Source organism: Paramisgurnus dabryanus, chromosome 12 (assembly GCF_030506205.2).
Source record: "Paramisgurnus dabryanus chromosome 12, PD_genome_1.1, whole genome shotgun sequence".
Classification (NCBI taxonomy): domain Eukaryota; kingdom Metazoa; phylum Chordata; class Actinopteri; order Cypriniformes; family Cobitidae; genus Paramisgurnus; species Paramisgurnus dabryanus.
This window is the reverse complement of record NC_133348.1, coordinates 35,475,632-35,499,419: the sequence shown is the minus strand read 5'-3', so window position 1 is coordinate 35,499,419 and position 23,788 is coordinate 35,475,632. Positions and strand designations below refer to the sequence as shown.

General features: G+C 39.5%; 1 protein-coding gene across 1 annotated transcript; it reads right to left on the bottom strand.

The window, feature by feature from the left end:
- Window positions 1–11,562: 11,562 nt before the first annotated feature.
- Window positions 11,563–23,096, bottom strand: LOC135745465 (sodium-dependent glucose transporter 1-like). The gene is made up of 4 exons (XM_065263774.2): window positions 22,853–23,096; window positions 17,722–17,890; window positions 14,552–14,668; window positions 11,563–14,448 (listed from the first exon to the last, which is right to left on the bottom strand). Exons 1-4 carry the CDS (start codon window positions 22,961–22,963, stop codon window positions 13,346–13,348), a joined length of 1,500 nt encoding a protein of 499 aa, XP_065119846.2. The 5' UTR covers window positions 22,964–23,096; the 3' UTR covers window positions 11,563–13,345.
- Between the last annotated feature and the right edge of the window lie 692 nt (window positions 23,097–23,788).

Sequence of the window (23,788 nt, the reverse complement as noted above, 5' to 3'; positions counted from 1 at the left end):
TATTTGTGCATTTTAAAATATCATTGAGATCTGTGTGGGTTGGCGAGTGACGCTAGGGGGCGATAGAGAACAGCCTCATGCTTCATAAAACATATGAAGAAGTCACACTGCCAGCAGTATAGAAACATACAGCAACTCACAGTTTTGCCTTTGTGTTTATTGTTTCTACAGGTGAGATCTGTGATATATATCTGCACAAGTCATGGTTGAGATAACGTTCATGTGTTTATATAATGTTTTACTGTGTACTAATATGTAAATTAGAGCGTAAATCTTCGCATCAGCGATTCAAAGCAATATTGCGTGTGAGTTGGCCACAAGCCAGGATCACACGAGGGGGATGAAACAATGTAATGTGTTGGTTTGAGAGTAAATATATATATATATATATATATATATATATATATGCAGTTTAATTGTTAAATAATGGATGTTACAGTTAAGGATAAATATTATGCAACCATTAATTGTTTAATGGGTTTGAGTTGGAGGCTATGTAGCAACATTATATTAGTATGTGGCCTATGCATTTCATATTTAGTGAAAATACAAGTGTTTTTGTTTTGACTTTATCTATAATTTGTAAATTCAGTTTGTAATTAGTTAAATATATGCAACGTCTATTGTGTAACATATGCTTCATAAAACATATGAAGAAGTCACACTGCCAGCAGTATAGAAACATACAGCAACTCACAGTTTTGCCTTTGTGTTTATTGTTTCTACAGCTGTGACAACAAAAATAAAAACTGCTTTATGTGACACCAGAAATCTCTCTTTTCTGTGTGGGTAACATAAACATGGCGAGCCAGCCAGGAGGCGCTGTTGAGTCAACAGTGAGAGGGAAACAGCTCCTCCTTGAGACGAACCTGTAAATAAGAGAAGATTCATCAATACAGAGAGCAGATTTAAACAGATAAGACGATTCAAAATCAAGATTGGATTTCACATAAAGAAAGAAAAAAAATGGAACAACTTCAAGACTGTGTAAGCTCCAAGCTCCTAACATTAGACAAATCACAGCTCATTAAGGTATGCCTCTATCTAAAATGCAGTGAGCCAGCAGAAAAGGGATTTTCTGGCATCTCGAGGCGAGCACTGATACGACTAGCAGAGAGAACACTGGAGGAAATTGAGGAAGGTGAAACAGAAGAAAATTATGAAGGATTTCTAAATGAACTTCTGTGTTTCCTGGAGCAATATGAAAAGCCTGAAGAGCCAGAGAACCCACATGCAGAACCTGATGAAATCGGGGAACTGAAAAAGGAGTATGTAGAGCTACAAAAGAGACAGGATGATGTTCGACGTACGCTGGAGGAAAAGATTGTGGCCTTGGAGGCGAAACTTCAGAGCAGCAGACAAGGAACAAGCAGGAGGGAGACCGTACTCCGACAGTCTGATTCGATGCCTGAGATGACCCTTAGAAAAGAATTTAGAATATTTGGACAGATTGGAGAAGCAGGCCAAAAAGAGAAGCTGTCATACACCAGTCTGACCAATCAAATAGAGTCTGGATTAAAGAAGGGTTACTCGGAGGCTGAAATCATCGAGGCAGTCGTGAGGGCTGTGAGTCCGGGCCTACACCTAAGAGAGCTGCTGGAGATCAAAAGAGACCTTACGCTCCCCACACTGAAGACGATTCTGAGAGGGCACTACAAAATTGACTCCTCATCAGACTTGCTGCACAGGCTAATGAACATATCACAGGAACCCAAAGAGTCTGCCCAGAGTTATTTGTTTCGAGCTATAGAGCTGAGGGAGAAATTGCTTTGGAAGTCTGGAGATGAAAAGGATGGAGAACAGTTTAGCCCTGAACTCATACAGCGAAAGTTCCTCCGTTCACTGGAGACCGGACTTTTAAGTGATGCTGTCAAGTTCCAGATTAAACCATACCTTGAAGATCCAAAAGTGACAGATGAGGTGTTAATTGAAAAGTTAGGTGAAGCTGCTAACTTAGAATTAGAAAGACAGACCAAATTAAGAAAAGCTGTGACACCAAAGCCCCTTAAGCTTAGTGAAATTCAGGCAGTTGAGCACCCTTGTGAAAGTAGGCAGTTTGGAAGTGAGCTTGAAGTCAGGGAGAAAGATAACACAGTAGTCAGGGACAAAAAGAAACAAGGACGAGGTAAAGATGCTGACACTGATACTACCAAAGCCATTGAAGACCTCAAGGCAAACGTCATGGAAATGACAAAGATCTTTCGTGAGACAATGGAAGCAACCAGGTCACATTCGCAATCAGCTGCATTACCACAGAGAGCTGAGAGGGCCAAGGGGCTGCCAAGAGGTTGTCGGTCATGTCAGGAAGCACAGAGAGGTGAAGAATGCAGACACTGTTTCCGGTGCGGCCAAGAGGGACATCTATCTCGAGGCTGCAGACAAAGACGACCAATGTCGGGAAATGGGGTGGGACTGCTGAACAGGGGCCCGCAGTAGTCCAGTCTTTTCCCGGGTCCCAACCAAGTCCAGTGATGCCGCAGGCTTTTAGACCCTTTCAAGTCCAACACTGTGATAAGGTAAACAACAGTGAGTCCAGCATGCAAACAGTTAAAATGACCCCTGATGGTAATGTACCAGTATGTTATCTGTCCCCCTCTGACCAAACAAAACTTCTTAAACTGATTGGGAGGAGATGCTTGATTCACTGCCAACTGGATGACATCACAGTGGAGGCCTTGTGGGACACAGGAGCCCAAGCGAGTATTATCAATGCTGATTGGAGAAAACAATACTTACCACATGCCATCATCCGACCCATTGATGAACTTCTGGGCCCAGGAACACTCACAGGACTGGCTGCAAACAACACCGAGATCCCATTTGAAGGCTGGGTAGAGGTGAGATTTCGGCTTCCCAGTGATATTGACACAGAAGAAGCCCTTCAAGTACCCATTCTCGTGACAAATGACCCTAATGTGGCTGAAAACCCTATTATTGGCTTTAATGTCATTGAGGAGATGGTCAACAGGTGGGAAAAACGAAGATGTAAGCCAAACACAACACACATGATAAGCCAAGCCTTCTCTGTATCCATTACAACCGCAAAGTCAATGCTTAAGCTGTTAAAAACAACAAACTCCTATGTAAATGTCGGAACTGTTCGAGCCGGGAAACAAAGGGTACAGCTGAAAGCAGAACACATAACAACCATCCATGCACGGGTACGTATTGGGGCACAAGCTTCAGAACAAACCTTACTGTTTGTCCCCTGTGAGCCGTCAACACTACCTGAGGGTATAGTGATCCAAGAAGGATTAGTCAAAGTGACGGCAGGAAGGACAACCCAGGTACCAGTTGCTGTCACCAATACTACCAAACAGTGTCTTGAACTGACCCCACGTCTTATCCTGGGACATCTCCAAATGATAAAGACAGCCTATCCAGCCACAGCAGAGCCCTTACAAGCATGTCAGACACACACAGCACCTGGGAGTGAACAAAACCCTCATCTCATGCAAACCTGTGAAGTGAGTGTAACATCAGGCCAAACAGAGAGACCCAGTCTGTGGGATCCCCCAATAAAGCTTGAACACCTAACTGAGGAACAACAACAGGTAGTGCGACAGTTATTAAGAGAAGAGTGTAAAGCTTTTGCTGCCGATGATAATGATGTTGGTTGCATTCCCTCACTGCATATGCACATTACACTGCATGACAAGACACCTGTGCAAAAGACATACATCTCTGTGCCTAAACCCCTCTTACAGGAAGTGAAGGAGTACCTCCAGGACCTGCTGAACAAAGGGTGGATAAGCAAATCGAGATCCCCTTACTCCTCACCAGTGGTATGCGTGAGGAAAAAGGATGGTAGCCTGAGATTATGCTGCGACTATCGAGAGCTGAATCGGAAATCTGTACCTGATAGACACCCCATCCCAAGAATCCAGGACATGTTAGACTCCCTGAGTGGTAGCTCTTGGTTTTCGGTCTTGGACCAAGGTAAAGCCTACCACCAAGGATTCCTTGACGCAGAGAGCCAACCATTGACAGCCTTTATTACACCATGGGGGCTATTCCAGTGGAACCGGATTCCGTTTGGCCTTAGTTCGGCCCCAGCTGAATTCCAGAGGAACATGGAAGCTTGTCTTGAAGGTCTACGTGATACCATCTGTCAACCCTACCTGGACGACAACCTTGTACATAGCTCTTCCTTTAATGACCATGTGAATCATGTTCGCACAGTACTCCAGAGATATCAAAAGCATGGAGTCAAGCTGAGTCCCCACAAATGTGAGCTGTTTAAAAAGAAAGTACGTTTCTTGGGCCGCATCGTGTCAGAAGAGGGATACTCGATGGATCCTGCTGAAATAGCACCTGTGCAGGCATTAAAGCTCAGATCACCAGCTACAGTAGGAGACTTGAGAAAGATGATGGGATTCCTTTCCTACTACAGGACATACATTCCTAATTTCTCCCGTCTGGCAAGACCTCTCTACCAGCTGATAGCCGCACCACCAAAAAGTATGCTACCTGTTGAAACAAAGGGAAAGAGAAAGAAAGCGAGTACAAAGTCAAAAGGACAGGTACCACCCAACACACCCATAACCTGGACACAGACTCACCAAGATGCATTGAATAACTTGATAGATCACTTAACACAGCCACCAATCCTTGCATACCCTGACCTGACGCTGCCATTTGTCCTCCATTGCGATGCATCACAGGATGGTCTAGGAGCAGTCCTGTATCAGAAACGTAAAGAGAAGATGTCAGTGATTGCATATGGATCAAGAACACTTACACCACCAGAGAAAAACTACCACATGCATTCTGGAAAATTGGAGTTCCTGGCGTTAAAATGGGCGATTTGTGAACGCTTCAGAGATTACCTGTTCCATGTTCCACATTTTGAAGTGTACACAGATAATAATCCCCTAACGTACATCCTCACAACAGCTAAACTTAATGCAACAGGACATCGCTGGGTCGCAGAGTTGGCTGACTTTAACTTTACCATCAAATATCGTCCAGGCAGATGCAATGCGGACGCAGACGGTCTTTCAAGAATGCCACTGGACATTGATCAGTACATGAAACTGTGCACAGAAGAGGTAAACCAAGATGTTATCAGTGCTACGGTGCAAGGCATAACATTACCCGTGATTGATGCTCCTGTATGGACAAGTGGACTCGATGTACAGGCCATGCAGTTGGTGGATGATGAAGTTTTGCTGCCTTTTGAGCAGTGTCTCTCTCTGGAACAAATAAAGCAATCTCAACAGCAGGATTCAGTCATTAGCCGTGTTCTGATGTTCAAAAGGAACAACAGTCGTCCATCTGGCCATACTCTCAGGAAAGAGCCAACGGATGTTAAGATGTTGCTGAAACAGTGGGCAAGGCTTTATTTGGATGAGGGAGGGGTCCTCTACAGAAGAGCAGGAAAGAGAAACCAACTTGTTTTACCAAGAGAACATCACCAAACTGTCTATAAAGAGTTACATAAAGAGATGGGACACCTTGGAGTGGAGAGGACACTAGACTTAATACGTGAGAGATTCTACTGGCCTCAGATGCAAAAAGAAACTGAGAACTTTGTGATGCGCATATGTGAGTGCTTAAAAAAGAAGAAACCTCACAGGACTCCAAAAGCTCCATTGGTCCCAATTCAAACTGCATACCCATTCCAGCTAGTGTCCATCGACTTTCTCCATCTCGAAACATGCAAGAATGGATATGAATACATACTTGTAGTGATGGACCACTTCACACGTTTCGCTCAGGCCTATGCCACGAGAAATAAATCAGCAAAAACTGTGGTGCAACATGTGTTTGGAGATTTTGCTCTCAAGTTTGGCTTTCCTGAGAAAATACATCATGACATGGGGAGGGAATTCGAGAACCACCTGATGGATCAGCTGCAGAAGACTTGTGGTGTACGTGGATCTCACACAACGCCCTATCACCCTATGGGCAATGGACAAGTTGAAAGATTCAACAGGACGCTCTTATCCATGCTCAGGACACTGAGTGATGTTGAGAAGGCTGACTGGAAAAATTCACTGTCAAAGGTGATCCATGCATACAATTGCACCCGCTGTGAAGCAACTGGGTTTTCCCCATATTACCTCTTATTTGGCCGCTCACCCCGACTTCCCATCGATCTCATGTTTAACTTGCCAATGGATAAGAAACACCAGAATTATGCAGATTATGTGAGAAACTGGCAGACCCGGATGCAGGAAGCCTACGGAATTGCATCAAGAACCGCAAACAAAGAGGCACAGAGAGGAAAACAATACTACGACAAGAGAGTCCACGGTGTTGAACTATGGCCTGGCAACCGAGTGCTGCTTAGGAACCTCAGTGAAAGAGGAGGGCCAGGAAAGCTACGTTCACATTGGGAAGATTGTGTATACACTGTGATCAGTAGGAAGAGCCCTGACAGTCCCGTGTACGAGATCAAGCCTGAAAACGGTGGACCAAGCAAGATAGTACACAGAAATCTTCTGCTACCCTGCGATAGTTTACCAGTAGAAAATCCTGTTAGTCAGAAACAGCAAAAGCGTAGGAGCGTGGGCAGAGCCAAGAAAAGTGAATCGCCAGAACAGTACAATGACTCAGACAGTGATGACGATGACAGATATGCACTACGCTATCGGTTTCCACCTGGCTCAGACCAAAGTGAAACTCATACCACTCTAAATCCTGAGGCTGAACCATTCGAACCTATAGCACAGAGAACAGCATCCCCTGAGCACTTTTCTGTCCATGAAGAAATGGAACACCAGGATATCCTGATGACAGAGGAAGACAATATCTCACAGGCGGACAACATCTCTGAAGAAGAGGATCAAGAAACAGAGTGTGAACAAGAGGATCGAGAAACAGAGTGTGAACAGGAGAGGACTCAATCATACACTTACCCTCAACGACAGAGACGCCAGCCGAAGATGTTGACTTATGATGCACTGGGAGAACCAACGATGGTACGAAGAACCTCAGAACTGAACGAGTTAAGTTTACATCCCACAGATGGACTGAACCTGTGGAGGCCCTGGGGATAAATGGAAGATTTGACAGTAAATTAGAGACAAATAAAGGAATAATAAGAAGAGGATATATATTGGTGACCTGTAAAGTAAGCAGAATAGAATAAGAGTTGACAAGATTTAGTGAATATGTGGCCGATACTGTTGGAATCTAGATTTATGGTAAGATTTATCTATTATAAATATTGCTGTTTATATGCTTTCATTATGGGTAGTAAGACTCAGAATAAATGCTAAAGTGCTTAGTCGAAAAACGTTACAATAGTAAGTAACCCCCCCTTTATTTTTCTAGAAGTAAACCATGGTAAATAGGGGGCTGACTAAATGAATGCACTCTATTGATGCTTACTGATAACCTACCTTTTGTCTTGTAGCAGAAACCAGGTCGTCCGGGAATAATAATCCGTTTGTGGTAAAATGTAGAAATACATTTTTTTTTTAAGTGGGGGAGGGTGTAGAGGAATTGAATTTAGTTGCCTAGTACTTTATTTTATTTATTTTATTTATGTTCAGCAGTTGTAAATATAAAGGATGTTTAGCTTTTTCACACTTGCTATTTGTGCATTTTAAAATATCATTGAGATCTGTGTGGGTTGGCGAGTGACGCTAGGGGGCGATAGAGAACAGCCTCATGCTTCATAAAACATATGAAGAAGTCACACTGCCAGCAGTATAGAAACATACAGCAACTCACAGTTTTGCCTTTGTGTTTATTGTTTCTACAGGTGAGATCTGTGATATATATCTGCACAAGTCATGGTTGAGATAACGTTCATGTGTTTATATAATGTTTTACTGTGTACTAATATGTAAATTAGAGCGTAAATCTTCGCATCAGCGATTCAAAGCAATATTGCGTGTGAGTTGGCCACAAGCCAGGATCACACGAGGGGGATGAAACAATGTAATGTGTTGGTTTGAGAGTAAATATATATATATATATATATATATATATATATGCAGTTTAATTGTTAAATAATGGATGTTACAGTTAAGGATAAATATTATGCAACCATTAATTGTTTAATGGGTTTGAGTTGGAGGCTATGTAGCAACATTATATTAGTATGTGGCCTATGCATTTCATATTTAGTGAAAATACAAGTGTTTTTGTTTTGACTTTATCTATAATTTGTAAATTCAGTTTGTAATTAGTTAAATATATGCAACGTCTATTGTGTAACATATGCTTCATAAAACATATGAAGAAGTCACACTGCCAGCAGTATAGAAACATACAGCAACTCACAGTTTTGCCTTTGTGTTTATTGTTTCTACAGCTGTGACAACAAAAATAAAAACTGCTTTATGTGACACCAGAAATCTCTCTTTTCTGTGTGGGTAACATATAGTCAAACCGTGTACAAATAACAAGGTGATATGAGACACAGCGATCTTTTAACAGCAGTGTTTGGAATAACGCCGTTTAAAAGAACGGCGTTACGTAACGACGTTTAAAAAAAGCCTAAGTAGTATAAATAAGCCGCAGGTAAGCTTTCTGTGTGGAGTACAATGGAAGGAGCAGTAAAAGTGATAAGAGTGAGAATCAGAGGAGGCCGAGGGAGAGGACGTGGAGGTGAAGAAGCGAGAGGGTTAGAGGAAGTTAGAGGAAGAGGACAAGGAGGAGCAAGAAGAGGATGAGGAGGCAGAGGGAGAGGACGCGAAGGTGAAGAAGTTGGAGGAAGAGGACGTGGAGTTGAAGAAGGGAGAGGGTTGGAGGAAATTAGAGGAAGAGGACAAGAAGGAGCAAGAAGAGGACGAGGAGGGGAAAGAGGAAGGGTAAGAAGAGTAAGACATAGAATAACTGATGACATCAGAGCAACAATAGTGGACCATGTCATCAACCATGGGATGACCCTGAGGGAAGCTGGCCAGCGGGTTCAGCCTAATTTGAGCCGCTACACTGTGGCAAGCATCATTAGGACATTTCGAAATGAGAATCGGTAAGTACTTTGTAGCACTGCCATACTCTAATGAGAAACACAATAGTACCATACATGCAAAAATTCTGTGCGAAATACAGCAGCGCATAATTGATAATGACACAATCTTTCAAAATATACAATGTGTAAGCATTTCAGCACTAAGTCGTGTACTTGCGCGCCACAGAATAAGAATGAAGCAAATTTACAGAGTTCCTTTCGAGAGAAACACAGAAAGTGTAAAGCAACTGCGATATGACTATGTGCAGGAAAGCCATAGTGTCATTGGTTCTGAATTTGGAAGTGCATACTGTAGTGCTGTGCATGGGCCTGATGTGTTGCATTTGTTTTGTCTTGTCCAGAGAGTGATGAAAACTAGAAGCAGATGCCATGGGACATGAGCTACTTTTTGTAAATGAGGCTGGTTTTAACCTCAGTAAAACCAGGTGACGTGGCAGGAACATTATTATAATTTTGTGGCCAGACCCAGAAAGACGACATGATTTAGGCTGATTGTCTTTTTTTGTGAAAATACTGTTTTGTGTTCTGACTTTATCTTTGTTTTGATTAGTGTGAATAAACAACAATACTTGAAGTTTGGATCCTTGTATGTTTACATGACACTATGACAAAAGTATGACCTCAAATTGACATTTGTACACAGAGAAAGCAAAAGCCAGATGTGTTTTGTATTCATACCATCAGTGTGTAGTTGGCACATTGTGTGCTTAGTAGATGATGGCTTGTGTTTACTGTTTGATACGAAAACACAATTTTTACGAAGGTGTGCAGAGTTAATCTAGCTGTGTTCGCTTTTGCAAGAGAACTACAATGTTTTGATAATTGGGTGAAAGGTTTTCTTATTTGTGTGTAGAGTTTTGCAAAAATAGCCAATAGTTACAAAAAATGTGCTTAGTCAATCAGAAAAAACTGTAAAGGCACTTTTAAGAAATTTGATGTTTAAGTTTATGCCATGTTTGGATAAGTCTTCCAACAGTATCATGGTGGCACTCTCAAATCCCTTAGTGAGTTGGTCCAGGTACACATCCAGGCTGAGAATGCATTGGTTGAAATGTTTGTATGTATTTTAATTTTTGTATTTACCCTTTTTAACTGTTTGTATGTTTTCTCTGTTTTTATCTGTCCTGTCTTGTGTGGTTTTTGGACATGAGTCTGGCAAATAAACTGAATTGAATTGAATATACTCAAGCGTAAACGAGGTAACAGGACACACCTGGGAAACAATCAACACGAGGACCAATGCACAGAGGAACTACACAGAACTACAAACATGGCAGATAAAGACATTACTTCAAAATAAGAGACTGGTACAGGGAAAACACAAGACAGAACTGTGACAGGATGTTTGCACAGGCTTTGTGAGCAAATGGATCAGAAAAAAAGAAACTTATATATAAGTTTGTAACAAGATGAGACTGAGAAAATTATGACAGAATGTTTGGGTAAACTATCATTTTAAACAATGATAAATCATATCAACAAGTAAAATAAAATAAAATAAAATCAAGTAAAACAAAAAAGTTTTAAGCAAACTATATCAAAAAAGTAGCCCTCCGGATTGTTTTATCTATTGTGGTAGCCCTTGCTCACAAAAAGGTTGGAGACCCTTGGTCTGAAACAACCCAGCATTTTGTTTTAAAACTCAGCATTGATTAATGTTAACTTACCTTTCTTTCTTAACCCAACAAAACAAAACAAAACAGAAATATATTCAAAGTTCCATGGAGCCATCTATACCTTTTTCCGACTTAGATGTTGATTTTTATGCACTGTATTTTACTAAAGCGACCCAAAATGTTTTACAAGAATGAAATGTTTTTATCTGATCACTAATCTGATCTGAAAGGTATTTGATATTTATTTTTAAAATCCAAACAGACCTGCAGCACAGTGCTTTCAAGCTATAGGTTTTGCCAATTGCGTGTCCCTTGAGAATGACTTCCAAATTGTATTAATTGAAATGCAAGTTTTGATTCTCTGGAAAATCAAATGCACACAGTACCAGTAAGGAACATCAACCGTCCAAAACACAATTGACCATGTAACTCAGAGGGTTAGTGTTAGTGGAACGGACACTAATTTGAGCTCCAAATTATCCGATGTCTTACTTTTGACCCTGCTGTTTTTAAAGGGGTGCATCTTTCTCACCATTAATTTAATGTTATGGTTAGAAAGCACTTGAAGAACTGTAGCCTTAGGTGCTGATTGTTTCTGCACACTAATTTAAAAAAAACAAGCTGCATGACAGTAAAAACACAAACATAAAAAAACACACTTATACAAGGATAAAGAAATACTGAACCAAATATCAGCACCTTGCTGATACCAGAGTCGTATAAAGAGAGAGTTACAATCAAGTAAAACAGTGTGCTCAGGCATCCAGGCCAAACTTGCCCATTGGCCTACTAATCATCCCCTCATACTAATTGGCTACATCACATGTTGGTCTCCTCTGTCAATCTGTTTGCATAGGTTTTCCGCTATTTTAGGTAAATATTAGCTTGTAATGTGAATTGATTACTATACTTACTATGTTAATAACTTTTTTTACTAAGGAGTGATGGAAATACAGTAAATCAGTTAATAAAGATAAGGCAAGGCAAGTTTATTTGTATAGCACATTTCATACACAGAGGTCATTCAAAGTGCTTTACACAGAAATGAGAAAACAATATATAAAAAAGAAAATGTAAAAATAAGAGATACAGTACACAATAAAATCACAATAAAAACAAAGATACATGAGAATTTAAAATAACAATTAAAGAAAATAAATGTGATTTTAATAAAAAACAGTTTAAAATGTTAAAAAGAATAAAACAGGAGTAAAAGTGACTTGAGTTAAAGATAGTTCACTTCAAAATGAAAAACTCCGCCACCATCCACCCATCCCCACGCTGCTCCAAACCCGCACGCATCCCCCTCCTCCGACGAACACAAAGAAGATACCCCGAGAAATGACGGCAAACAGTTAATGGTGACCCAAAGATAACTGTGGTTATCTCAGTTAAGCAATTACAGCAACACAGTTCATCTTTTATTTTTGTAGCAGAAATATGGCTATATTAATGGCTATCAATCTGCTAAAAATATAATTCCTACACTTTTACTATATTAAAATCACAAAAAAGATTGCCGGCGGTTATTTGTAACAGTGAAACATTCATAATTCATATTTAATTAAATGGTAATGTAATTACATTATTTTCGAGGATACTTCACTCGAAAATAATCTCGGCACAGATTCTTGGAAAATGTAACTAATGTAACTTAGTATTGTCCACCTCTGCTATCAAGTCCAACTAAATTTAATTTAAGCTGATAATAGTCAGTTTTACTGGCATTTTCGCAGCAGCCCCTATGAAAACCAGCCATTTTGTTGCACGTTTTGTCACTCAACCGGCTGAGCTCTCGAGTGGTCACGTGGAAAAGTGACGTCAATGCATAACCTTTATAGATAAAAAATATATAATAATTAAAAGTTTCTTTTCTGCAGAATTCTGTTAAGGACTCACAGATCTTCAGTTGTTTTGTTGCAGTAACATTTTTGTGTTTTGAAATCCAGCGATTAAAGTCATGCTGATCAGATGCCTAATTAATTGTTAGGGAGCCGAGATAGTCTACAATGATAATTTAGGGCAAACTTTGGTGAGCTTTGCCCCGACCTCTGAGGAGGCAGGTAAACATGTGATGGAGACATTGGACAGGGAGATGCTCCGACTCCGCAAAGAAGATCGATGGGGCTGTAAATTGATCGACCTCAACAGGTTCATAAAGAGGTATGAAGATGTTTCGCCTACCACATCTGTCAAGAATGTTCTTCAGTTGGCAAACAATGATGATAACAGAAGTGAACCAGTACATTAGAAGTCATACAATTCAGATCGATGCTGCGCTTAAAGAGAATCTTATTAATGTATTTAGTTTGGGCAAATGTATTCTTCCATTTGTTATATGTTTAGTTACAGTATGTTATTTTAGCCTGTATGCAAAAATAAACAGCAATTGCTTAAACACTAAAATCATTGCAGAAACGGTACTCACAGTATTTCATATGCATTCCTACGTTTCCCATGATATCTCAGAGATTCACGTCTCCAACGTGGTGCCCGCAGGTAGCCCCCAGAGAGTCTGTGAGGTGCCCGCCAAAGCACATTCTATTAATAGTTTAAATTGTAATATTTATTACATATTTTTATATTAGCTTGGCTTGGTTTACGTATGTTAACATTTTAAACAATACTAAAACATATAAACAAGTAAAATAAAATAAAATCAACAATTAAAACAAAACGTTTGGAGTACACTATATCAAAAAGTAACCCTCTAGAATGTTTTATGCGTTGTAGACCTTGCTCACAAAAAGGTTGGAGATCCCCGTCTTAACATATATCAGTGCCATTGATTTACCTTTCAAAAATTAACCATGGTTTTATTGTGGTAAAATACCATGGTATTTGATGTATTGATTACTATCGGCAAACCATCGTTCTCCTGCTCCTCCTCATCCTCCACATTGTCCAGCAGGGCTTGACGGTACTCGCTGTCATCGGCCTCCTTGGTACGTCTGCCCGTCGCTTTCCACAGGACACCATCCCTTCCTGGCGATGCTAATTTGTACATGACAGTGAAGAGAATGGAGGTGAAGGCGGATGTCCCGAGTGCCAGGTACATCACCAACGGCTGATTCCTCACATGCCCAAGTAAAAAGCCCAGCAGGGATGGCAGCACCATCTCACCGAGTGCTGTGCCAACTACAAACACTGCAGCTGATCGCCCCGTCACCGTCGTGTACTGCTCCACCCATGAAATGCCACTGGGAAAGGTGGTCGACATAGAGAGCCCATACAGGCCAGTGCAGGCCCAGAGCATAGGGTGATTGTCGCTAAAAAGCACCAGGAGCAGTGATGAAACCGTAGTGCCTACTAGACTAAACAAGACCAGGGTGCCTGGGCGCAGACAAGCCGCAAAGAAGATGGCCAAACCTCGTCCAGCAGCGAACGTTCCCCAGAAGAGTGAATTTAGACCTGCTGCCTTCGCCTCATCATGCATATGGGCATAGTCTTTGGCGTACGTAAATATAAAAGAGCCGTATGCCACTTCACTTCCAACATAGAAGAAAAAGAACATAGAGAGCAGGAATATGAGAATATTGTGGTGTTTGGAGAACTTCTGCTTTCCTGGGGACGTCTTTGCCCAATTTGAGGTGGGGGGACTGCAAGAGTACAGGAGGAAAAAGATGAGTGACACCAATAAAACAAAAGCACCAATCACTATATAAGCCCACATGGATGTTGGAGTGGAACTTTTGGTATCTGTGAATGGCAAAGTGGCGCCAAAAGTTTTAGATGGGTGGCCAGTCAGAAGTGGGTAAATAGTGTTGTTGTCTGAACTGTCGCCAAACAACTTGGCTATGATTGGGGAAACAAATGCTCCAGCGGCAAAGCTGAAGTGCAGGGCTTGCATATGTGGTCCGGCGTGCTCTCCCCACGTGTTCAGTATAAGAACATTACCACCTGTTAACAAGGAGAGACTCGGTTACCGCATCAGTTACACAGAACAATTTTACACATGAGACTGGAGGTCCTAACTAATATAAGGTGTAAAATCTGCCCTTACCTGTATCTAAAACTCCCATTGACACCCCCACACTACACATGAATACGGTAAGCAGCCAAGCCTGTTTACAGTAAGATGTGCCAGATATCCCAACTGCCGTGAGCAGTAAGGAAAAGCCTGTTGACATAAATCAATCACATTTAAAGGATTACTAGCTTTATTCAGTTTCAAAGATACAAGAAAGAACATTTTGTTGCATTATATGTTAATTATGTAGGAAACGTGAATATATGCATTTGAATAAGATCCTAAAAAAATCTACAAAACACTAAGAGACATACTGTGGGTTACCATCAATAAACATAAGGACAAGTAGGGAATTTATTCATGCATGTAAGGTTACAGCAGCGTAAAATAGTGACTGATGGAAGCAAGGTGCGATTTTCGTCGTACAATTATTTTTATTTTTTTTCCTTCTCTTTATGTGATAAAAATGTATGTACCAGCCCTAAACCATGCAGGCACATTCAGAGGATGATGCCCATGAATTATACCAAGTTTTAAAGCAATATGCCATTACTTTCGTAAAATTTGAAATTGTATGACAAAAATCTAAATGGCCGATGTCCAGTATGGCTGACCAAAAATGTCCTTTTAGTGAAAGACCACTAGGCGGTCATGTCTGCACTTATTTTAGACTAAAGTCCTAAATACTTGAATGGGGAACCGCAGATATCTTTGAAATCACAAACAACATATTTCTGACCAACAATTAAATTTTACATCAACTGTATCATAACTTTTGTTTCTTAACTCTTTCCCCGCCAGCATTTTAAAAAAAAAGTTGCCAGCCAGCGCCAGCATTTTTCATGATTTTCACAAAATTTTAATTCCTTCCAGAAAATGTTCTTCTTTAAATATATAAACAAACAATATATCAGATGAAAGAACAGACCCTCTGCTTTCAAACAAAAAAACCCGTTTCATCCTACCTTCATTAGTTCTCTTGTAATCACCTCTCAAATATGGGTAGGTTTTTTTCAAAAACACCCAATTTTGAGCAAAAAGCAGAGACAATTCCATTTTTGCAAAGGACTTTTGATAGAGATCCCATTCAGAGCAATCTTTAAAACAGACACGGACATGCAGCCGCTTGCCATAGGGCAATACTTCCGGGTTTAAAAAGTTGCGGAAGGGTATTATATAATATAATATATATAATATAATAGCGGTATTGCGGAAAGACTGAAAATCTCGTCATTGGCGGGGAAGCGTTTTTTCTTAATTGACGAGATATCTCGTCAATGGCGGAGAAAGAGTTAAGATCAAATTCTACCTAAAAAACACCTTTCTCAAAGTGCTTCATGTGACTTTGTACAGAGCCCCTCCCCCATGCAATCATCAGGCTTTATCAAATGATGGTTGTTTTTTACTGGAACTGGGAGGGCCTTCTGTCGCCAAAGTGGCCACATTTAGAGTTGCATTGTTCATAGCAGGGATGGGCAACTTCGGTCCTGGAGGGCCGGTGTCCTGCAGAGTTTAGCTCCAATCATAATTAAACACATGTGAAGCAGCCAATTAAGGTCTTACTATACTAGAAACTTTTAGGGAGGTGTGCTGAGGCAAGTTGGAGCTAAACTCTGCAGGACACCGTCCTTACAGGACCGAAGTTGCCCATCCCTGGTTTATAGAAACAGCTGTGGTCAATCTTGTTATATCAAATATCTCTTGTATCATTCAACCCGATCTATTAGCCTAAAGAAACTAATTCTAGACCATTTTTCATATCTCTGGACCAGCACGTGGTATCAGCATAAACAAATTATTGTTTCAATACAAAGACAAAGCCATAGCGCAATCTGTGTCAATGATTAAAATATGTAACATTAAAACATCTGTGACCTAATCCTGTCGGCCTGCCATTTTTCTCAACCTTTTCCCCTTTATATACGTTTATGTAGGTATATTGTTTATGTCCAAATTTCCATGGGTAGATGTTGTTTGGTTCGTAGGGTAGGCGTAATAAGCCATGGCTTCAGCCTACACCTTTTTGGTTACGCCCCTTGTTTGTAATGTATTTGCTGTATATTCAAACTTTCATTCATTCAAAATCTAAAAAATATAAATATATGTAGTTAATAAGTGGGGTTACATTTTAAGCAACTTTAGTGGTTTAAAGGAACACACCAACTTTTTGGGACTTTGGCTTATTCACCGTATCCCCCAGAGTTTGATAAGTCCATACATACCTTTATCTTCTTCTGCATCCCGTAACTCTGCTGACGTACCCACCGCTAGCCTAGCTTAGCACAAACACTGGAAGTAAATGGCTCCAGCTAGCATACTGCTCCCAAGCAATTTACTTTCAGTCATTGTGATAAGCTCTGGGTGATACAGTAAATAAGCTAAAGTCCCACAAAGTTGGTGTGTTTCTTTAACAATCACTTATTGCACGGCTCTCTAAAGTGCTTGATTCTGATTGGTCAGTCACAAAATTCCAAGGTTCGTTCTTTTCAGATAACAACCACTCAAAACCAATAACACACGGCTGCAAATAATTTTGACAGGTGCAGTTTAATATTACTCAAAAAATAAATATAAATGTTCAATAACATATATGACATTATATTTATTTATGATTAAACCAAATAGTGTTTGTGACATCTTGTCTTATCTTAAAACTGAAAGTAAACGTGTTTTCCTCATGGAAGGTCTGCATTCATTATAAATTAGCAAATAAAATATTTCAAATCAATATTTTATGTTCCTTACCTTACTTATGAGGTAAATAGCCGTGTAATAAGTGGGATAATGTACAGGCAGCAGGTTGTTATCACAAAATAAACCCCTTCAGTGTGATTCAACACCATTGGCTATGCTGATCATTTTTTATTTTTCAACTTTCAAATTCTGGCAACTCATAGTTTATTGTAGTAAACTACTACAGTTCTTTTTTAATAGAAGTCAAATTAAATTGTGAGTTGCCGACTACAGACTCCAGAGCAATTTTTGAGCTTTCTGTCATCTGCTTTTACACTAAGAAAATCTCAGTAAACTACAATGTCCTCAAATTAAAAACCTCTGCATTTTCAGTCCATATTCTTAACTGTTAAACTAGCAACTATAACCAGTTGAACACATATTTTCTTCAATATGTGAATAATTTACCAAAGTTAAAGATGGCTGTCTGTGTTTCTGTACAATTTCCCTGTGCAGTCCACAGGCCTTACCGAGCAAGAGGTGTGGATTCATACAGTCAAATAGGATCCCTCCTAATAGTGAGCCTCCAATGTATCCCGACGAACGACCCACAAAGATGTAGGACAAATTACTGATGTCCTGGTTGACGTTAGTAGCCAGGTCTTCAAATGTAGGGCCTAATATAGAGATTGCCATTCCCTATAAATACACCAAAAACCAACACATTGTCTTAATAGCATGCACTTTGTCAAATATAACAAAAACACGTCAACTAGTACAAGCAGCACAAAGGAAATACCCTAAGAAAAACAGCACATGCTAATATATTAACATACCACAGTATTTACATGTTGTGCTAAGCTACTTTAAAGAATTGTCATGGTAAAATATGATTGTAAAGTAGCACTTCAAGCATCATTTTCCAATCCTATTCTTTAAGCAAGCACACCAACATAACACTATTTAGATGTCTCTTTTATATGATACAGCTGTAAGAGCCATATTCCATATTTGAGAATTGATTATTTTCATATTTTTTATTATGTCATTTTTGTAAAATAAGGTTTGTTAATAAGTTAGTTCCTGTTGTGTGTTATTTATTTGGTTTATATTTTTCTTACTGCGCATGTACGTCATTTTGGTAGTTAACTTAAAAGAGTTTTCGACGCACATGTAATACATGCTTATGAATAGTGGAAGAACACAAGCTTTTGACCGTCTCACTATATTTTTGTAATATAGCATATTTAAGTGTACCTCTTCAAATAAGTTGTTGAGAAAACATCGTTGGATAATGCTGTATTTGAAAATGTGATTCTTTATCGAAACTTGGAAGAATAAATCACTTTAAAGGAATAAGGACTTTGAGTGATATATACATGAAAAGAAGATACACGTCAAAACTAGTGGAAAACAAATAAGAATATCACATGTTCCTTACAACACCTATTTCAGGTCCTGAAGCTCTAAAAGCCATTGAAATGGATGAGGTGTTTGTTTAAGGGGCCACTTAAATGTGTATTGTTCGTGTGACTCAAAGGACATGGTTGGCAAACACAAGATTATAAGACTACACAGAAAACGGCTTAAGGGTGATTATAGAATTTTGCCAGTACACTTGGTTTCAGAAATAATATTTTTTTCTGCTTTTTTCAAATGGGGAGAGAGAGACGGAGACGTAGTAAAGTGTACACAACATTATAACAAGGTAGTCATTTAAAATAAAACAGACTTGAAATCACTGCAGCATGCTAGCAAAGCCCTGGTTAACCTGTCGGCCCGGTTACACTACTGCTGCATCTATATGCAAATTATCCTGTTTTACCAGGATACTGTAAGACGAACAGGAAATTGTGACCAATGTTTTAACACCATTGTGTCTGTTTATATACAACTGGTAATATGAGTTAAATGCAGAGGTGGAAAGTAACGAATTACATTTACTCACGTTACTGTAATTGAGTAGTTTTTTGTGTACTTTTACTGTACACAAAAGAGAGAGAGAGAGATTGGATTTTTACCAAACCACCGCACCACTGACCACATTTACACACTACAGACGCTAGTCAATCAACACGTTCATCATAAAAACAAAGGCAAAATGTATGCATGTTTCATTGACTTTAAAAAAGCATTCGACTCGATATGGCACGACGGCTTATACTATAAAATTCTACAATCAGGCATAGGAGGAAAAGTATATGACATCATTAAATCCATGTACTCAGAAAACAAGTGCGGAGTTAAAATCGGTGACAAAAGAACAGAATTTTTCAGTCAAGGGCGTGGGGTGAGACAGGGCTGTAACTTGAGTCCAACTCTGTTTAATTTATATATTAATGTGTTAGCAGTGTAACTGGAACAATCCAGCACACCCGGTCTCATCCTAAACAACTCAGAGATTAAAGCTCTTCTGTATGCAGATGATCTGGTGCTATTGTCAGACACTGCACAAGGTTTACAGCAACACCTGGACCTGCTGGAGAAATACTGTCAAAACTGGGCCCTGACAGTCAATCTGAAAAAAACTAAAATTATGATTTTACAGAAAAAAGCAAGATTACAGGATAACAGATACACATTTACTCTAGGAAACACTGCACTAGAACACACCTTACACTCTAAAAAAACAAACGGTGCTATATAGCACCAAAACAATTGCTTTGGATCGTAACGATAGAAGAACCATTTTAGTGCCATATAGCACCGGTGAAGAACCAGTGAAGCACCAGTGAAGCACCAGTGAAGCACCAGTGTAGAACCATATAGGGGCCATATAGCACCACATATGGTTCTACATAGCACTATATGGTTCTACACAGGTGCTTCACTGGTGCTTCACTGGTTCTTCACCGGTGCTATATGGCACTAAAAATGGTTCTTCTATCGTTACGATCCAAAGCAACTGTTTTGGTGCTATATAGCACCGTTTGTTTTTTAGAGTGTACACTACGACTATCTCGGGTTAAAAATCAGCGCATCAGGCGGTTTTGGTCTCGCGGTAAATGCACTTAAAGAGAAAGCTAGACGAGCATTCTATGCCATCAAAGGCAAATTTAAACAAACAGACATTCCTGCTACAGTTTGGTGTAAAATATTTGATAGTGTAATAATGCCCATAGCTCTGTATGGTTGTAAGGTTTGGGGTCCACAAAGCCTAACAGATTACTCCAAATGGGACAAACATCCAATGGAATCCCTGCATGCTGAATTCTGTAGAAATATTTTAAGAGTTCAGAGAAGAACACCTACTAATGCATGCAGGGCTGAATTAGGCAGATATCCCCTAATAATACACATCCAAAAACGCTCCCTTAAATTCTGGTCACACTTAAACTCAAGTCCCCCGAACACACTTCAATATGAAGCCCTTAAAACCCAAGAGAAGAGACCTAAAACCAGTCCCATCTGTCAACTGGCTCTAAAACTCCAGACCAGCACTAATGAACGCAAACAAACCACAATAAACCAAATCATTAAAGAAAGTCAAACTTTATATTTGGATCATTGGGATAATGAAAGTAAAAACCAAAGTAAACTAGAATGTTATCGGGCACTAAACAGAAAATACAGTCTGTCAGAATATCTCTCCACTGTTAGAGATGTAAAGCAGAGACGAATCCTCACTAAATACAGACTCAGTGATCACAGTCTGGCAATAGAGAAAGGCCGACATAGACAAACATGGCTCCCAAAAGAAGAGCGAATCTGTGTCCATTGTGACAGTGGCGAGATCGAGACAGAGACACACTTTCTCCTTTACTGTGGTAAATATAGAGAGCTAAGAGAAAAATACTTTGACAAAATCTCAAAGCTCATACCAGAGTTTCATAGCTCTTCAGATTCAGATCAAATGAAGATGTTACTGGGGGAAGACAGACACCCATCAGCTGCTGCTAAATTCATTTATCAGTTACACACCATCAGAAATAATCTACAGCCCTGATCTTGTACAGTACTTATTTTACCTCTCATGTGCCTCCGTACATGTACATTTGTATACTTCCAATGTTTATATTTCAAACCGTGTGTCTCAATTCGTTCCCTAGCTCCCGAGGTCGTGAATCAGTATATCGTGTACACAGGTTCGGGCACTGGTAAGGACCCTAGCTCACTTCACATTGGGACAATGTTCACTTATTTTTCTGTCACGTGGCTGCTTAAGCGCGTTGTGATTATTCACAGCTGTTACTCATCAACAACCGGCAAAACCAACATCTCTCTGACTTAATTTTAAGAAACAGTACATTGTGGAAAATGCTGTCATTATTCTCTTACATATCTGTGCATAAAATTGGAGGCATGTAATTACATTTTAAATGTAATAAATATATTTACAATTTTAAATAAATATTATTATTTTAAATATTGAGTAGATTGTGGTCCCTTACTGTGTAGCAATGTGTGTTTATATTTACAACTAAAACAAACGTTTGTCTTTATAAAAGTTCTGTAACATTTCATAAGTTTATTGAGTTGGATCACGTGATGTTCGGGTGGCGAGCGTCAGAAAAGGTCACGTGATTTCCGGTTAGGGAACATAGGGAACATCGATGCTCACTGTTTTTTGCGTTGCATTGTGGGAATTTTTAGGGAACGAACGTTCCAGTGCACTGAACGGATTTTGCGATTGAGACAGCCCTTAAAATGGCCGACTCCCTGATCAGTGCCCTGACTACTGAACAAGGGAGCTGATTGAGACACACAGAAAGTCTACTTTATATTAAATATTAAATATCCTCTGATTCTATTTTATTTTTTGAAGTAGTACTTCATCCATCACCCAGCACCTTAGCTTAATTGCACCTTAATGTTTGTTAATATTGTATTATTGTATGTTTCTTGTTTTATGTATAATACTTTGGCAATATTGTAAGTGACACAATCATGCCAATAAAGTTCTTTAAATTGAAATTGAATTGAGAGAGAGAGAGATAGAGAATGAGAGAGAGAGAGAGAATGAGAGAGAGAGAGAGAGAGAGAGAGAGAGAGAGAGAGAGAGAGAGAGAGAGAGAGAGAGAGAGAGAAAGTGAAAGAAGAATAAAAGTCTTAAAGACATCAGGTACCCAGGTCAGGGAAGCTAGAAGACCATAAACGTGTAAAGGATAAAAGTAAATAGCCACTCATCTCATTATAAGCTCATTTAAACTAGTTTAATAAAATAATGTATGTTACCAGCAATACATCAATTACAACCTTACTATATAGTGATTGTATTTAGCTGCTGAACTCAAATTATTTTTGCTTCATAAGTGCTTAACTCACCTGTAAGAATCATTAAACAATTCCATAAATGTTTCTTAGTTTAAAAACGCTTTTTATTGTATTAACTTTTTGTTATTGCACTTTAATTGTAAAGATGTTCCTACAATTAAAAACAACTATAGTTGTTTTTAATTGTAGGAACATCTTTACAATTAAAGTAAAGATAAATCTAAACTATAGTTTGAGATTTATATTCCCTTGTCGTTTTTGAACTATACTAGAATCCTCCACCTCTCCGCAAGTAACTTTACTTTTACTAGAGTACAATATTTTATTACTCTTTCCACCTCTGGTTAAATGGCTACAGACATCCAGAAACAGGACATACGATTCTGATCATATGTTGCACAGATCTGATCGATCCTTCTTCTATTAAGTTAACTTAACATGACCCACCAGCCCAAGAAACGATGCAAAGAGCGCAAGGCTGACCAGCCAACGCCAACATGTCCCAGTGCTGCTCTGGTTCCGACCAGGTTGAACTATATCAATCTTTACAGACCCCATCTTCAGTACCCCTTTAGCCCCCTTCAGAGCGCTTTTATAGAGGGCGCTTTTCAGTCCTTTCCTAACATCTTTCCGCTTGTCGAAAAGTGTGTCTTCCTGCTGCTCGTCATACGCACAACCGGCGCAACGTCATAGATTGTCTCTGAACAGGTTTACGCCCACTTTTGGGGAAAACAAACTAGACCTCCCATTGACTTACATACAAAATAGCGGAATAAAACAACGTTCTTACACACCCGGCAGGCGTAAATAACTTAAGAAATCACTCAGATTAAACATGACGAGTAATATCTGTACACCCTGCCTGCCATAGAGCGCGAAAGATACATTAACACGTTTAATTTGGTAATTATAAAAACATGTCTCTTTCATTCTCATAGCGTCAAATTTGTGTAACGCTCCCCATTGGCCCAAGTAGTCCTGTGTCTTACCCTGACATTTACTCAGACCTCATCGAGTCAACAGGGAAGACAGTAAATGATTTTACTTCGTATTTGAAAACTATTTCTTATTTATATATTATGTCTTTATATTTAGAGTACTGAGTGCACTTTTCCGTCCAGCCATACAACTAACTGGCTTAGCGATATTTCCAGCAATCACTAGATGGCGTTGTTACACAAATTTGACGCTGTGAGAATGAAAGGGACATGTTTTTATATTGACCAAATTAAATGTGTTAATGTATCTTCCTCTATGGCAGGCAGGGTGGACCGATAATTACTCGACATGTTTAATCTGAGTGATTTCTTAAGATATTTACGCCTGCCAGCTGTGTACAAACGTTGCTTTGTTCCGCTATTTTGCATGGAGGTCAATGGGAAG

What these genes read in the sequence shown, in the direction of transcription:
- LOC135745465 (XM_065263774.2), bottom strand. Translation starts at nt 22,963, where the DNA reads ATGGGGTCTGTAAAGATTGATATAGTTCAACCTGGTCGGAACCAGAGC. An exon ending in GAATCCACACCTCTTGCTCG is followed by an intron (nt 14,669 to 17,721) that starts GTAAGGCCTGTG and finishes TTATGTCAACAG; the next exon opens with GCTTTTCCTTACTGCTCACG. An exon ending in AATGGGAGTTTTAGATACAG is followed by an intron (nt 14,449 to 14,551) that starts GTAAGGGCAGAT and finishes CCTTGTTAACAG; the next exon opens with GTGGTAATGTTCTTATACTG.